Source organism: Canis lupus, chromosome 7 (genome assembly GCF_048164855.1).
Source record: "Canis lupus baileyi chromosome 7, mCanLup2.hap1, whole genome shotgun sequence".
NCBI classification, from domain to species: Eukaryota; Metazoa; Chordata; class Mammalia; order Carnivora; family Canidae; genus Canis; species Canis lupus.
Window position 1 is genome coordinate 58,384,977 of NC_132844.1, and position 16,622 is coordinate 58,401,598.

The 16,622-nt window shown below is 44.7% G+C and overlaps 1 protein-coding gene and 1 pseudogene across 3 annotated transcripts in view; one reads left to right on the top strand and one right to left on the bottom strand.

The window, feature by feature from the left end:
- The window catches only part of CLIC5 (chloride intracellular channel 5), a 157,221-nt gene extending 141,035 nt beyond the window's left edge, over window positions 1–16,186 (top strand). For all 3 annotated transcript variants that reach the window (XM_072832797.1, XM_072832798.1, XM_072832799.1), the window contains exons 5-6: window positions 4,891–5,075; window positions 11,502–16,186. In XM_072832797.1, the coding sequence (XP_072688898.1) occupies window positions 4,891–5,075; window positions 11,502–11,669 (353 nt within the window). In that variant the 3' untranslated portion in view covers window positions 11,670–16,186. The remainder of the gene's footprint in view (window positions 1–4,890; window positions 5,076–11,501) is intronic.
- Window positions 10,942–11,033, bottom strand: LOC140637423 (U2 spliceosomal RNA; annotated as a pseudogene).
- Window positions 16,187–16,622: the final 436 nt, after the last annotated feature.

A 16,622-nucleotide genomic window follows, 5' to 3' on the forward strand; every position in this document is an offset into this window, starting at 1 on the left:
ACAGGTAGAAGGGTCAGGCAACTAGAGATGCATCTAGAAAGCTCTATGTGGCACTTTGCTTGGGAATCCTTCCAGGGCTTTGGAGGGAACCAAACAGCCAACCTCTGACCACCATCCTACCGTCAATATCCCTGTGCTTACTCTGGAAGAAAGTGGAGGTTTCATTAAGAAAAAAGTAAAAACAAAGAAAAAGAAAAAAAAAGTAAAAAAAAAAGAAAAAAGTAACTGGGACACCTGGGTAGCTCAGCGGTTAAAGCGTCTGCCTTCGGCTCAGGGCTTGACCCTGGAGTCCTGGGATAGAGTCACACATCGGGCTCCCTGCATGGAGCCTGCTTCTCCCTCTGCCTGTGTCTCTGCCTCTCTCTCTGTGTATCTCTCATGAATAAATAAATAAAATCTTAAAAAAATAAAAAAGTAAACACAAAGAGACACAGGACCTGTGGTAGTTTCCCAAAGCCTCCACCTGCTAGATCCCAGGACCTCTATCTCCCCAAGGCCATGAGCTCACAACAATCCCCTTGCCTTCATTTTACTTATCGAGGAAAGACAGAGCAGATGGAGACTTTCTGAGAAAAGGAGCATTTTCATGCAAAAAAAAAAAAAAAAGAAAAAAAAAAACCCAAACAAACAAAAAGAAACCTGAGATTTCTCTAGAGGGACTATTTATTACATCAGACTGGATTGTAATTCAGAACGGACTAAAATAAAATTGTCATTCTCCCATTACCCAGGGGTTGGGGCTCGTAAGGAAGACAACAGTAGTTAAAAACCAAACAAGGTATAATTTCAGTGTGCCTCCTGGCCCCAGTTTGCTTGCACATGCATGTGTGCCTTGGGGAAGTCTAAGACTCAATTTCTTTATCTGTTAAATGGATATGAATAATAATTCCCATCAACATAGCTTCACTGTCTATTTAAATGATAGGTTGTGTAAACATCCCTGGTCTTACTTCAGAAATTCAGTTACTGTCTTTCTTGCTGGTGCTGGATCAGAGCCATGAGAGAAGCACAGTGGGACGGAGGGTCCTCGGCCTGGGGCCAGCTCCCAATAGCCCCGATCGTCTTCTCCATGGGAGAGCTGAACAGACGCCTGTCTGGGCTGCAGCCGGCAGTCAGAGGTGGCTCCCTGGCTCTTATCTCTCTGCAAGTTCACATGCCAGAGAGAAAACACACGTGAGGAGCTGAGAATATAGGACCCTGGGCCCACAGAGCAGCTCCTGTCCCTTCAAAGAGTACCTTTGACATGTGTTCCACCCTAAGTGAATTTGGAGCCCCAAAAAGTCTGCGTGGCTGCTTGCTGATACCCCTGCTGCACAAAGCATGCCAGCAAAGCAGGGTTGAGCTGTGCTTGCAAGAGCTAGTTGGAGGCTGAGCTAGAGTCTTGGCTCCCTGGTCCTCATTCAGCCTCCATGCCCTGGTAAGAGTATATTATTTTCTTAGCTCAAATTGCCGTTTCCAAGTCATTATTTCTCTACGACGAGAAAACAATATTGGTTCTTATGTAATATCAACCTCAATGAATCTGGAAGTGATCATGGAATGGGTGGATTTTTTTTCCTCCTTAAAAAGGAGAAAAATAAATTTGAGATTGTTTGCATATGGCTGAGAATATTTATGAACTATTCCCCTTGTTTCCTCATCACATATTTTACCCAGCGCGTTTGTGTGTGGTACAGAATAAATCTTTACGGAAAGGGCGGGTGCAGTGGGGTAGAAAGCAATCAAAGGACAGGGTATCTGTCAAGTGCCTGGGATGTTACTTCTCCTGGGTCTCAGGGTCCCCTGGCCCCAGGCTTGCTGTGGTCCGAGGGTTACCCCATCCTGCTACTCAGAGGAAGTCTTTGGGAGGGAGGGTTTCAAATGTGAGCACTGATAGAATTAACATCTACTTGTCACTCTGGTTTCTTTCACATCCCTTCACTCTTACCAGAGCAGAAAGTATCACCACCAGTGTCTTCATGACCTGGGTGCTATAAGCCAAAAGAGAGAATTAAATTCTATGGATGCCAGATTGAGCCAGGGTCAGAGGAAGAAGTTGGCAGATAGGAGGGAAAAGAACTGGCAGAGAATGTATTGGTGCTGGCATCTGGGTTATTCCATAATAATGGCAGTGTGTTAGCAGAGACACATTGTCTGTGTCCCTCTGGCCATGACTCTCACACAGCTTGTCACCAAGATGGATCCCGATGGAGTGTGGCTGTACATTAAATCAAGAAGGGAAGTCAAGCTCTGGGCTGTTGATTGTCTTCTCCAGAGACTGGGCCTCAGAACTGGAGCTTCTGAGAATCTCTCCTTCTCTGCTGCACCTTGGATTTTTGAGGAATATAACTGACTGAGGGTATAGGGTCAGGGGCAGAGAGCGATGGTCACCGCATTTGGACCTGCACTGGCAAGGGTGATCACAAGGATGTCTTAGCATGGAGCAGGTGTCTGAGGCACTTTTCCCTGCATGATCCCAATCAGTCCTCACTATGGCCTTAGGAAGATTAGGGATCTTCATCTCACAGTTGAGATAAGAAAACTGAAACTCAGTGAAGTTGAGGAACTTACCCAAGGTCACACTTCTTCGTAAGTTCTGGGATCAGGGATGTTCCCAAGACTTGGCTGGGGAGCGGGGGATCTGAAGCCCATACAATAAATACAAATAAGGAATTTTTAAAAAATCAAGTTCAAGGCTTTAAAAGGGGCCCATAGGATTAAGGGAACTGAAGCTCCAACTTGAGAGCATCACAGTTATATCCACCCTGGGCAGGCTCAAAATTTTAAGGCAGGCTTAGCTCCAGGCCATGAGATCTCTTCCATGCTGCCTCACCTCTTCTCTCTCCATCATGATTACCACCAACTGCCCCCTTCACATTCCTGATCAAAAATACATGGACTCAGGCGATGACATTGACACGCAGAGGACATCCTTGGCACACACCTACTTGGATGTCGGAGTTATGGCATAAGGCAACAGCCATGCCCACTACCACACTTTATCCTTCCACCTCAAGAGTTCATGGAGACATCATTGAAATGTATTCAGAAATGTCCTCCCAAGGAGCTCCAGTTGCTGTTCTAGACCTCTTTTACCCAATATCAAGATAGTTCCCACACCGGGGCACTTGCACACAGCTTCATGCAGTGGCCTGCTTGGGATCTCCAGCGGGCATTTTGGAATTACAATCTGCAACATTTCATTTCTCTTCATCTGTCTCTCTCCCTTGGATTGATATCAGTTGGTCAGGTTTCAACAGGCACTCTATTTGATATTTCCTTTCTCCGTTACAATCAAGATTTTGGCATAATCGCCATAACTGAAAGGGGTGGAGGGATTTAAGGAAGCAAACAAACCCAGTATATATCACAAGTGCTTCAGTTGGGGATGGGGAGCATAATGGCTATTGTTTGGTACCCACCCTCTGCTATTGTCCTCGAATAGGCTTGCAGTCCCATCCTAGTCTAGACAATTCCTAAGGGGAACACAAGCATTTTTCCCAGCCCTGCTCCCTCTATTCTCCCAAACTGGAAAAACACAAAGCAGATGATGGAGTACAAGTTCAAATGCCACACCAGGGAGAAGGAAGTATTGAGAAACTACGTCCAACCTCCAGCCTGTTTTCAAACATTCCAGTAAGTGTTCAATGGATTTATCTTGGGCTGGTGCTGTTTCATTGTCTCAAACAAAGGCCTTCTATGAAAAAACAAACTTGGGTTAGGGGAGGAGTGGCTAACAGAAGGCACATTTGGGATCAAGTAAATAAGAGTACAGTCCTTTGGGATCTCCCTCCAGGGGCAGCATAGCATCCCTCTTTCATCTGCTGGAATTAACATTGGACTGAGTCCTATTACCTCAGTGTCATACTCTACACCAGAGCCTGGGAAAAACAGCCTTGGGGAGGGGGCGATGACGCAGGTGCAGTGGCTGGGGCTCCAACCAGCCATCTTCCCCACCTCTGTCCTCGGAGCTCGGGTGGCCAGTCTTCTGTGCCTAGAATGGACTGTGAGATTCTGGATGGATTGGTTCTGAGTGATAGTGACTTCTAGCTGTTGTTCTTTTGAATATTTTGTTCTACTCCTGTGTCCGAAAGAATTATTGGATTGGAAATTATTGGAGCAAGACTGTAAAAGTCTTCTACTGCATTACTGTCCTTTGGATGTTCATTCTCTGAGCTGTGTCCATGACCGGCTTCCATAAAGCTGTGTTTGTAGATTTCTGGTGGAGCTCTCTGCCTGGTGCACTGGCCCTTCCATTTTGGACATCTCTAATTTGTAGAACAACCTTCTCTCGATTAAACTGAAATATGCCTTTCTGGGATCCATGAGTCCTATAGGGGGCAACACCAAAGAGGGTAACTTACTTTCCTGTGTCATGTCTTCCTGGAAGCTTTGTCCCTTTCCCTTCTCAGGTTGGGTCAGTTAGTGTTTCCATAGTTAATGCTTCCACAAAGTCTGGTGCATATCTCTGTCATAGGATTTTTAAGCACTTACATACTTAGTTAATAGCCCTTTCTTTCAACAAAATTATTATATGGGTTAATTGTGGAATATTAGCAAAATATGGAGAAGCAAAATAGAAAATCAAAGTCAAGTATTATTATTGTATCTACTGGAGATAAGCTCTCTAAAACTTTGAGCAACCATCCAAATGGTTGCATTTCTACATTTATGCTTTTTTCAAAAAAAAAATTAGCTAGTGTTTATTGTTTGGTTAAGGTTTGCTTGTTCAGGCCACGTAACACTCTTCTGCTGCATTGTATCCATGGCTGCCGGCTATCCTGTAGTGTGTGGGAGCTGGCAGTGTGACACTGGGGACAGAATTCAGGATAGGCTACTCTAAACACCCTCTGGTTGTTTCCAGTGGCAGGAAGGTTGACTAAAGATTCTTCTTTTGCTGTTTCATGCTAGCCCTTGAGAGAGGCCTGACCAGGGCACTGAAGAAACTGGATGACTACCTGAACAACCCTCTTCCAGAAGAAATTGACGCCAACACTCACGGGGACGAAGACAAGAGGTCCCGGCGCAAATTCCTAGATGGGGATGAGCTGACTCTGGCTGACTGCAATCTGTTGCCCAAACTCCATGTGGTCAAGGTAAGACAGCTCAATCTGCAGGTTGCTTGCCATATCCAACTCCACCATAGGTCCCGGTCACCTGTGGAGGAGTCAAGGACAGTGCCACCTGCTGGTCCAGAGCCCAGGCTCTGAAGTCACATGAATAGGAACCCAGTCAGGAACCCTACTGCTTACTGGCTGTATAGACTCTCTGAGCTTCAGTAAAACAGGCATATATTACTTACTTATTCTTACTTCTTGGCTGGGAGAGTAAATATGGCATAACAGTGCCTGACATATTATAAAGGCTCAATACATAGCAGCTGCTATTGTCATAGCATGTATGGTCATACATACACACATATATATGTCTATGTATAAATGGATGGATGTATACATGGATGTATGTATATGTATACATACAATTATACACACATATGTGTGTGTGTGTGTGTGTGTGTGTATAGAGAGAGAGAGAGCGCACAAACGTACTTCTTCCTTGTCTCTGCCTTGTGGGTGTTCACTGTCCACACCCCCACATCTTTGTGAAGTTGCTTCATATACAAGCCTTCTCATTCCCTCTAGTAACTCCCTAGGGCAGCCGTGTATCATCTTCTTTATCTATCGGTTGAAGAGCAGGAGGCTACAAGAAGTGACATCATTTTCTTGCCATGGTTGCACTCACTGATCAACTTCGACATGCAGTTCAATCCTGTCCTAAAAGACTCCTAGGATCCAAGAGTTGGAAGGATGGGAATTCCTAGGTCATCCAAAACTATCTCCCACCCCAAACGGGACCACTTTCTGCCTGTCCGTGACAGGCTTCCTAGAGTTCTCACTGCACGGTTCTGATGATGAAGAGTTCCCTGCCTAACAAGTCAGTCCTACCATTTTGGATGGCTCTGATTATTAAAACATCCATCTTTTTTTTTTTTTTTTTCAGGGGCGGGCAGGGGCAGAGGGAGAGGGAATGAGAGAATTTTAAGCAGGCTCCGGGCCCAGCACAGAGCCCAATGTGAGGCTCCATCCCACAACCCTGAGATCTTGACCTGGGCCCAAATCAAGAGTTGGATGCTTAACTGAGTCCCACAAGTGCTCCTGAAAACACCCTTCCTTATGTTGAGCCCAAACAGCTTCCCTGCTTCCCTCTGTTTCCTGGAACAGCATGGAACAGGGCTGTTCTGTTTCACCTCATTTGAAGACAATAATTGTGTGCCCTGATGTTCATTCTCTAAACTAATGCATCTTCTAACATCCTTTCCTGACCCTCACCAGCCTAGAGAAACACAAAGTGGGACCATATAGCTCATTTTGTACACATTTATATCATATGTCTTGGTAATACAATACACTCTGTGGGGATAGTGGCTTCTCCAAGCATGATGGTGGATATATGGTGGCCCTTTCATAAATACTCATTGATTGACCATTTGATCACCAAGCTTGTGTATCATACCATTTCCCTTCCACCCTTCACTAGAAAGAATCAGATTTAGTCATTTGTCAGCTGGATACCTGCCTATCATTTTCCAGCTGAAATCCTGAGCTAGAAATGTGGGCTTCTCTCCAATCAGAACACAACCATCTTGAAGTGAAATCTGAGCTGTGCAAGCACTGGTGTTCCCACAGGACTTGGGCAGAGCTGGAGACGGGGCGAGAATCACGAGTGCCATTACTAGGGGCTGGGAAAATGCAATCTATCAATATGAAGACACTTTGGGTTCAGGGCCAAGCCAGTGGTTACTTGTAAGTCCAGCCAAGCTCTATGTCTATGACATTATTAATTACTGCATGCCCCACCACACCCCCGGAAACATCTTGTATTCTCTTTTCCTGAAGAATAAGTGACACCAGGAGGGATGGTGTGATTCCAGTTCAGTCACACTGTGTCAGTGTGATGTAATGGCAAAGCCCCCCTTCAGAAAGTCTTGAGATCCACGTTCTGGTCCTGTATCTGCCACCCACTAACAGCAGGAGCTGGGGAGAGTCATTGACTCTTTCTGGAATCCATTTTTCTCATGTGTAAATGAAGAGATAGTAAGTATATCCCTTCTTGCTTCTTTCTTCTCTCTTCCTTTACTCCTTCTTTCTTCTGTCTCACTCAAACATATATCGACTACCCACTCAAGAAGTTCTTGTCGAATAAGGTAAAACAAATGGATTCTCCAAGGCCCCAGGCTTCATCCTACCACCCCTTCAGTTCCTCCCAGCCCTAAATAACCATGCTACGCCCGTGTTCTTGGATGGAGTTCAGTGAGCTGTTCACTTGGGGAAGCTGGGGATCAGAAGGAGGACGGCCTGCAAGGGGACAAGGGCTGGGCCTCGCCTTCTGTCTCCTTGGATTTCTGCTGATCCAGCTTATCAGATCCCAGGGACCTGGCAAATCCCCGATGTGCAGAAAGAGTGAAGGGGGAGCCAAGTCAGGCCTCCAGTTTGGCTCCTGATGCCAAAACCTAATCTGGGCTGTGGGAGCTAACTGTTTTCATATGAAAGAGCAAATTCAGAACACGAGCATGGACATTTTTGTGAACATCAGAGATTCATGTGCGCATCTGCGCCTGCTCTCTCCTGTGCCCTCACCCTCTCTCCCTCTCTTGCCTGGCTGTCATTCAGGTTCATCTTCATTTTCCCTGAGAGCCTGGTTTGAACTCTCGCTGTCTGGCTCCCTTCTAGTCCTCATCTCCCCAAGTCAAGCCAACATGTGAGGAAACAATGAGCAATGTGGCCAAGGCTCCGGGCGTGCAGATCCGGGCAGGGAGGGGTATGGCGGGCCTTCTGTAGCAGCCACTGGGACCCCAGCCTAGCACAGTGACCTGCTTCAGCCCCTGAAGCAAACAGGAACAAAGACATAAACACAAGATATATATATATCATAAATTGTCCTTCTGCTGTTTTTAAATCTCCTCTCTCATCCTTTAAAAGTGAAAATAAATCCCAGCATGGAGAGATTTGGGACCACTGTAATCAGTCTGTGACCCACCCACCACTCCTGCATGGACTTGCTCGTTAGCCAGGACACCTTCTTCTCAAAGGCTCTCCAGCAAACTCGAGCCCTGCAGTAAACAGGGAGGTCAAGGAGAACTGGCAATGGGAGAACTGGCAAACTGGCACTTGCTCATGGTGAGTGCTCTCCCAAGGACTCAGATCCCATCCCCTTGGCTTATTAGTTGCACTAAGCTGGACAGAACATTGTGGGGAGGGCTTCTTTGGTGACCACCCCAAACTGGTTGCCTTCACAGAGAGAATTTAAAGAAAGCAGCTGTAAGTACTGAAGAATTAGGAAGGCAAAATGTACCAGGAGGTTCCACCTTGACGAGGCCACCGCAACCCCTTAGGTCAGGGGACGCAAACAGAGGACGTCAGAGGTTGGAATTATTTAGACTTGGAAACTGAGATGAGGGGCCCCTGCAGAAGCGAACCTTGGAAGGGGCAGGGGGCACTGCTGAGCTGGTGCTGGGGGCTGGGACCCAACCCCTGCAGTGGGATCACTATTGAGTGCTGGCCTCTCAGCCAGGGTGAGGGCACTGATTCCACTAGTGGATGGGAACAGGATACCCAGGACAAAAAGGGGCCTCCCTTCTCCCTCCTCCAGCTTTGCAGGCTTGCTCTCTCTCTTTAGTACCCCCTCTTGGCAGAGCCCAGCAGAGACTCACTGGCAAAACAGGTGTGATTTGCAGAGTCCCCGCTACAGTGTCACAAAGACACAAACACTAGGGTGGTTTGCAGCTGAGCAACAATAGCTGGATGACTGGCACACAAGGGATTCTGACTCCAGCGGCTCTTTTCTCATTTGCATAGGGGCTGGGTGGCCACATGGAGAGAAAGGAAGGACTGTCCTGGAAATACCAGGCACAGCAGAAGGAATACAGTCAATGATGCTGTAATAGGGTCCTAGGGTGACAGATGGGAACGACACTGCTGGTGAGCACAGCAGAGCATACGGACTTGCCCAATTACTACTTGTACACCTGAAACTAATGTGTGTCAGCTATACTGGAATAAAAAAAGAAAAGCAAGAACTGGAAGAAATACTAATGATTTTTAAAAAGATATTGGTTGAATGAACTCATTCCCTGTGCAACATTGTATAAGGCATTTACTCTCATGTGGCTTTAGTCTGCTCATTGCTAAGGATCTTCATTCTTTGAAATTAAGTGAGTTTCTTTCATTTGTCTCTAGATGTACTTTGATTTAGAATACCTGAAGACAGTAAAGATGCAATACTGCTATTTATTGAATCTTCACTTACTTAACTTCTCTTTGCCCTACTTTCCTCATTTGTAAAGTGGGGATATAATACACTCTTCCTTATAGAGTTGTTAGGGATTTAAGTAGCTTGCACAGTGCTTAAAACAGAGCCTAAAGCAGAGCACATAGTAACTAAATGCTGGCTAGTGTCACTATTCTTATAAACGTTATTGAGGGGCACCTGGGTGGCTGAGTCGGTTAAACATCTCCAGCTCAGATCATAATCTCAGGGTTCTGGAATCCAGCCCCGCGTCGGAGAGTCTGCTTCTCCCTCTGCCCTTCTCTCTCTCTCTCTCTCTCTCTCTCTTTCTCTCTCCCTCTCTCTCTCTCAAATAAATACTTAAAATCTTCAAAAAAAAAATAGTGTTACTGTGATTATCAGGCAGTATGGAAATGAAGAAGGTGGGGCTCCTGTCCTTAAACTGTTCACAAGCTAGGAGAGAAGAGACAAACAGTATTCAGAATAGAATAGTTCTTAGTATTGCAGTGAACACTCAAACTGATGCCGGAGAATGGAAGGGGAAAATGAATCCTCCTTGGGAATGTGGTCAGACTGATGAGGCTAGTCTTTTCATGCAATAGGTCATTGTTGCCTTCACTCAGCACAGCTTTCCAGGGAACCCTGACCATCACTGGCACCAAAATGAAGATGAAAGCCCAGAGTAGCTGAACTTCAGAGTTCTCTGAGTGGGAGGATCCTGGGGTCAGCAGTCTGAAGACCTCTCTAAAAACAAAGCAAGGAAAGGAGTCAGAAGCCAATGTTTTAGGAGAGAGGCTACTCTTTGCTATTCCCACGCCAGCCCCAGAGAGCTAGAGGCAAGACCAGCTAATGTGCAGACGCCAGTGCACAGTGACAATAAAGAGGTCCCCGTTAAAAAGTACTTAGAATTTCCAGATGGTGACAGTGAAGCATTCAACCAAGAGCAGGCCTTTCTGAGTTCCAGGCCCCATGTAACTACACAGGTCATCCTCTGTGAAGACCACCTTACCCTTACCTCTGAATGCATGCAAATGGACAAAAGATGGGTCTTAATGAATTATAATAGGAGATAATGTTTCTTGAGTGCTCAGTAGCAGCCAGCCACTCCTCTAAGCTTTTTATGTGTATGAACTAATCTGTTATTCCAATGAAGGTTCTATTATTATCTTCATTTTAGAGATAAAGAAATTGGGGCTCAGAGAGGCCAAGTAACTAGTCCAAGGTCACACAGCTGTTATAGTGGAGTAGAATTGCAGATCCAGTTCGTTGGGATCCACAGCCCATGCTCTTAAGACCCTGCTACCGTTTCAGTACAAACATCACCTCCCCAGAATGCCCATCCACAGCCTACACATTTGGCAAACCAAGGAGAGATTAGAAATCATGATTTGTTCACTCCCACATCATACTTTGAGCCTGCATATACATTCCAACATCTAGCTCACTTTGTGTGTTTTTGATTCTCTCCTATAACTAAGGGTGCTTATGTAAAACAAAGTGGGTGAGGAGCAACAATGTAGAATTTTACCAATCAGACATAGCCACTGGGTGACATATTGGTATAGATACTTTCAGTTACCACACCTATTTCTCCAAATGCATTATACTGCACTTTGTAAAATTTTTATTTATTTCTCATTTTTTTTGTACTGCACTTGACACTTAACGATCCATCTTAAAGGGTTATCCAGATCCCAGGAACTCCTCAGCAGCATTTCTGATAAGAACAGATACTACACTTGATCTTAGCCAAAAGGCCGAGAAGCGATCTCAGCAGCATTTCTAATGGCTCTCCAGTATGGCATTGTATTTATGGATAATGATACATTTATCCATATATGCATATGCATTGTTGGACATTTCTGTTCTCTGCCATTTTTTTTACTATTGCTTTTTTTTTTTTTTTTTTTTTTTTACTATTAGTCCCATGATCACAGATATGTAGCTATATCTTTGATATTATTTCCGAAGGAAAAAGCAGAATGGCTAAGTCAAAAGGGCAAATTATATTTACTTAAGAAATAAATAAGATAAGATGAAAAGAAGGCAGCACTGCCACCTTGCATGGCAAACATTTTGCTGCAAAGTGGCCGCCGTGATGCAAGTGGGTCCTCCCTCCCTGCGCGCGCATGCACACACACACACACACACACACACACACACACACACACACCAGGTCACACCATTAAGTCTCCCTCGCTGATTTGTTTCGCGCTTTCATGCCATCTGTGTTGTAGATTGTTTCCAAGAAATACCGCAACTACGATTTCCCTGCTGAGATGACAGGCCTGTGGCGGTACCTGAAGAATGCCTACGCCCGGGATGAGTTCACCAACACCTGTGCAGCTGACAAGGAGATCGAGTCGGCCTACGCGGATGTCGCCAAGCGCCTCAGCCGCTCCTGAGCTCGGCCACCTTGCCCCACCACTGGCAGCAGAAGGACTCAGCTTCTCCCAAAGGAACTCCAGCCTCCCAGACTCCTCTTGCTCATGGCCTTGGGAAACATCTTTTTGTAGTAGGCCACGTCTCGCTGGCCTCGTGGGACTCCAGCCTGCTGTCTCTTCTGAAGGTCAGAACCGACCCGAGGTGATCGGACAGGGATCTGCAAGCAGAAATGATAGAAATAATCAAGCTCTCAGCCTTTGGGGCTGGTCTGGGTTCAGTGTGTTTGGGGTCAGTGTTGGAGAACCCACCTGGGGGACTGTCACTGGCCTCTCTGCCAATATCAAGATCTCTCCTCAGCTCCATTAGGAACATGGAACATGGTGTCCTCTTCCACCCACCTCTTTGTTGGTTAACTCGGCGGCCAAGGACAGATGGAATCATAGTTCTTACGAGAAAGAGAGCCATTGCATTTGGGGGTGGGGTGGGGCGATGAGGGAATGAATCGAGGACAGGCAGGCTGTGGATTTGGCACCTGGCAGACACACCTTCAGTCCCTCATTGCTTTCTGACGCTCCAGTCACATGGGGCATGGAAGACCAGGCTGGAAAAGCACTTCAGACCGTCTCCGTTTGCTGCGGTGCTGAGAACGTTGCAATGCCCTTATGCATCTGACTGACACCAACCTCTGTTTTCATGCGGTCCAGGCCTTTTGAGGAAGGAGAATTTGTAGTTGCAAACCCGGGATGACCAGGAAGGGGGTGAGGGAGCAGTGTTGATGCCAAAAGGCCCACAGGGCCTACCAGCCAGGGGGGTTGCTTGCTTAGGGGTAGTTTTGTTGGGGATTACATGCCTGGGTTTTGACTGCTTTGATCCACAAGTGAATTTTGGTCTGTGAAAAAGCAGATGTGAGGTGGGCGGGTGGGGGGTGTAGGTGACGATAAAGTCTTCTATGAGGCTCGATGTTCCCTGGGAATCTTTCACACAGGTCTTCTTTCTCATGGTCTCATTAAGTCTTGAACTGCTGATGTTATGTCACTACCAATCTTAGAGCAAAAACCCAAGAATTGGCCAAAATTGACTTTCCAATCTCTTTAAGCTCTTTCTGAATGTGGGTCGGCCAGCTGGGCCTCCTGGCTGAGAGGTAGAGAGGTGGCATGATCACAGAACACCAGAAGAAGAAAGTCCAGGGGCCTTTCCAACTGTGAAACCATAGGGTTTGAACTTGAAGAAATATATATGCCCCATCTGGGTTCATTTTCCTGCCATCTGACTCACCTGCCACATGAAAATGGGCACTTTTTTAAGCTAATATTTCACTCTTTAGACATTCTCCTTGAATTTTACCTCCTTTAAAGCTTGCCTGGCTCAAGCCTGGGCACTGATGCAGAGGAAGCTAAGAAAAATGAGCTGATCAGCAGCCCGTTGTCTGAGCGCATGCCTTTCGAGAAAAGCCACCTGCCACAGGCAGCCACCTTCACCAGTTCTCCTACCTGTGCTGCCCACTGGTAGAGTGAGGCTTCCCAGTGCCAGAAAGCCCCAAGGAAGGTCAGCAGGGCAGCAGGGCAGCACCGTCCTTTCCATAGAAACATCAGCACATCCTCACCCTGGCAATCCCTAGGCCAACCTGCTTCCAGGGATCTCTGAAGAAATCAAGTGGCCCGATGATCTGAACAGAGGGGAGGAAGCAGGAGGAGCCCCTTGAGCCCACCGAGGAAGAGGAAAGTTCTCAGTATGGCATTTTATTAGCCTGAGAGCTTTGCAAAGACAGGAGGACCTGATTAATTCCCACCCCTAAAGGAACCTTTCCAGGGACTCCCTGGGAACTTAATCCCTAGGCATGTTTAAAAAAGGAGAATGGTGAGAAAACTGTAAGGAAAAGCCCCGAACTGGCCTCTTGGGAGATGAAGTCTTGAATGATCCCAGAGGACTTTTAATTAGTGTAAATCTTGTTGTCCTCAGAAACCCTTCCCTGAGTTTAGCAATACAAGCACGATGACCTAAGAGGCAGCTTACTCTCCAGAGACCCACAGTGGTGCTGTTCTAGAAGCACACTGGTGTAGCAGAGCCAGCGGGACAGGGAAAACAGGCCGCCCAGGTGGCACAGCTCCCCCCATGGGGTTGTCTGATATTAATGACTGATTTGATAGTCAGAATCCAGCCGTTGGCAAGTCTTTAAAAACAGTCTTTAAAAACAAACAAGCCAAACTAAATCAATATTGTTGTTTCTAGATGTTCCTTCTGCAGTTGACTTAGTTTTACATAAATAACGATATTAAGGCACCAGTGGAGGGGGTCAGTGACATGATCAGTTATAACCATTTAAAACAGGGGATGGAGTTGTAGATGGAAAGCACTTCTGAGTACTTAATTCAGGAATATCTTTTTATTTCAATAGTAGATTATCGCATAATACAACCGTCTATTGGCTGAGAGCTTTAATGTCTTATGACCAGATTTGTCAGAATATTTTAAAATAACAATAATATTAACCTTCTGATTATGTTTTCCAAAATGGATTTTTCTCCAGATCCTCCAGCCTCCTTGGGCTTTGGCCACAACCCTATCACATACACAGCAAATCATCTTCAGGCATCGGTATGATGAGGTCCTTAGGTGTCTCCAGAACCAACTCAGGGAGTACTAAACGTTTTCAGTTTGGACTCCAGAGTTTTAAGACAGGAGGTCACCCTATCATTGGTCTTGAATGAATATTGATCCCTCAGAAAGCATTTCAGCAGCATTTGAAAGTGCTTGAGTTAAGATCCTATTTTATTTTGGATTTATTTTTCTCCTTTGACTTTCATGTCACTATTTTATTTTATTCTATTTTTGTGGGATAGCAGAGTGAGAGGCAGAGGCAGAAAGAAGAATCAAATTCAGAATAACTGTGTTGAATTTACCTGTCAGGTGGGTCTACCTCTCAGGTTGGCCCAGAGAGAAGGTATTGGGTAAGATTTTAATAACCTTATAAGATGAGCTGGATAATAAAAGCTTGAGTGTTATAGAGCATAGTTGCATAGTTCCTTCTATTGTATGTCTTTATATCCCAATAAAGGAAGCCACATGCCTGACAATTCAGAATCACAGGCTATGAAAAGTGAAACACACTTTTATTTGGCCACACTATCTTAGACTGGTTTCAGCTTCCCAGGAAATGCCAGTCTTCAGTGTTCACATCTGCTGATGGGGCCAGCAAGGATCTTGGTCTTTTCATTAGAAAAAGGCTTCACCAAGAGTGAAGTTTCCTGAGCTGCATTTTCTGGCATTTGTCAAATGAAATAACAGAAGCTCTTCACAGCACCTGTACCTACTGGCCATTGTGCAGACAGACAACACCAAGCATCTTCACATTGTTGCAAAATGGATCAAGCCCCGAATAGACCCTGAATATCTAAGAATCTCAGGAATCAGTAAGGTCTAGATAAATAGAATTAAAAGAAGGGTGGAGTGAGGAAGGTACAGGTCTGTCTATTAAGACTTTTCCATTGTAAGAAACCAGCAAAGGGTCTGTGTCTAAAATTAAATTGGTCTAGAAGCAGCAGGAATCCAGTAGGTACTCCTGTGACTCACCAATATCCCCAGTGGCCAGGAACCATTTATATAGCAGTGAATCCAGATGTTGCTGTCTCTCTCCTTGGAAAGATAAAGTATTTAACTCATTAAGTGATTGCTAAGGGATCACTTCCTTATTTTTTTGACATGCCATTAAAGAGGATCATAAGCATTCGGGAAAAAATTGTGCACGTGAAGCATCCTGGTTCTGAAGTTAGGAGAACAGATGTCACATCTTTGGCTCTGGAGCCCTTTCTGCAAACAAGACCCATTGTCTTCTATCCAGTGCTTTTTAGCATTCAAACCAAGTAACGTGCCCCCTTCATGAATGCATATTCTTCTACCTTTGCCAATATTCTTCTCCCAGCTTTGTTTCGAGATGCTTTCCTTTCATCATGAGGTATGATCCAAAGTGTGCATAATTTTATTTAATGTTACTTGAGGAATTAGATCCAATGCTCCCCTCACCAACCAAAAATACAATGAAAGATTGCCTCATCTGGGGTTTGGGCCAATCAGTGTTTCTATAAAAGCAATCTGTTTTTTGGAAAAACATAGTTTTAAGGATCCAATTATCTAAAATATTTTATGTATAGTTAGAGATTTCACAATATTGATTATGCATATGCTTAAAAAATGAAATATCCAGCTGATGTTTGAATTTGTCTTACTTTCCTGACCTCCTGTTTGTCCCATTCTAGAAGCTGGGGGTTAACTAATTAGCAAAAGATGCCTTATAAAAGAACAAACATTTCATTCTATAAAGACACTCCAAATGATGGTTACTTGATTTTCTCAAGACCTTTAACTGTGGTGATAAAATAGCAGGACTTGCTTTCAAGCCTTAATAAATATAAGTTGCCTTTTAATGAAGATATTGCTGAATGTTTTCTTCATGAATCTGAACCAGTTATAAAGTTGTTTTCCAGTCTTGATTGGTATTGACTAATTCAATAAAGTTGGTTTATTTTCAAATATTACAAAAGCAATCATCAGACTGCTTATTTGAGGTGGGGATTTCCTGTGCTGTTTTAAATAAGTGTGAAACACCTTTTTTTCCCAAATAAAAGTTATTCTGTTTTCCCATGATAAAAGAGAATATGTTCATTATTCTTAAAAATCAAAAGCAAAGAAAAAGAAAAAGGAAGAAGAAAAGGAAAAGCAAGAAGCTTATAACCCAGTCATCCAAAAATCTATTTTTATTTTAGCAGGGCTGAATTTTATCATAGAACATGGGCTGGGTAAAACAAAACAAAACAAAAAACAAAACAAAAGCAAAAAAACAAAAAACAAAAAAACAGAAAAACCCCAACCCTGATGTTTCTTTATGTGTTTCACTTCAATTTCCTATCTGTATGGTCATACCTGGGCATAGGCCAATAGTGAAAGTCCAGGTATGATTTAAGGAGTACTTTAAAATA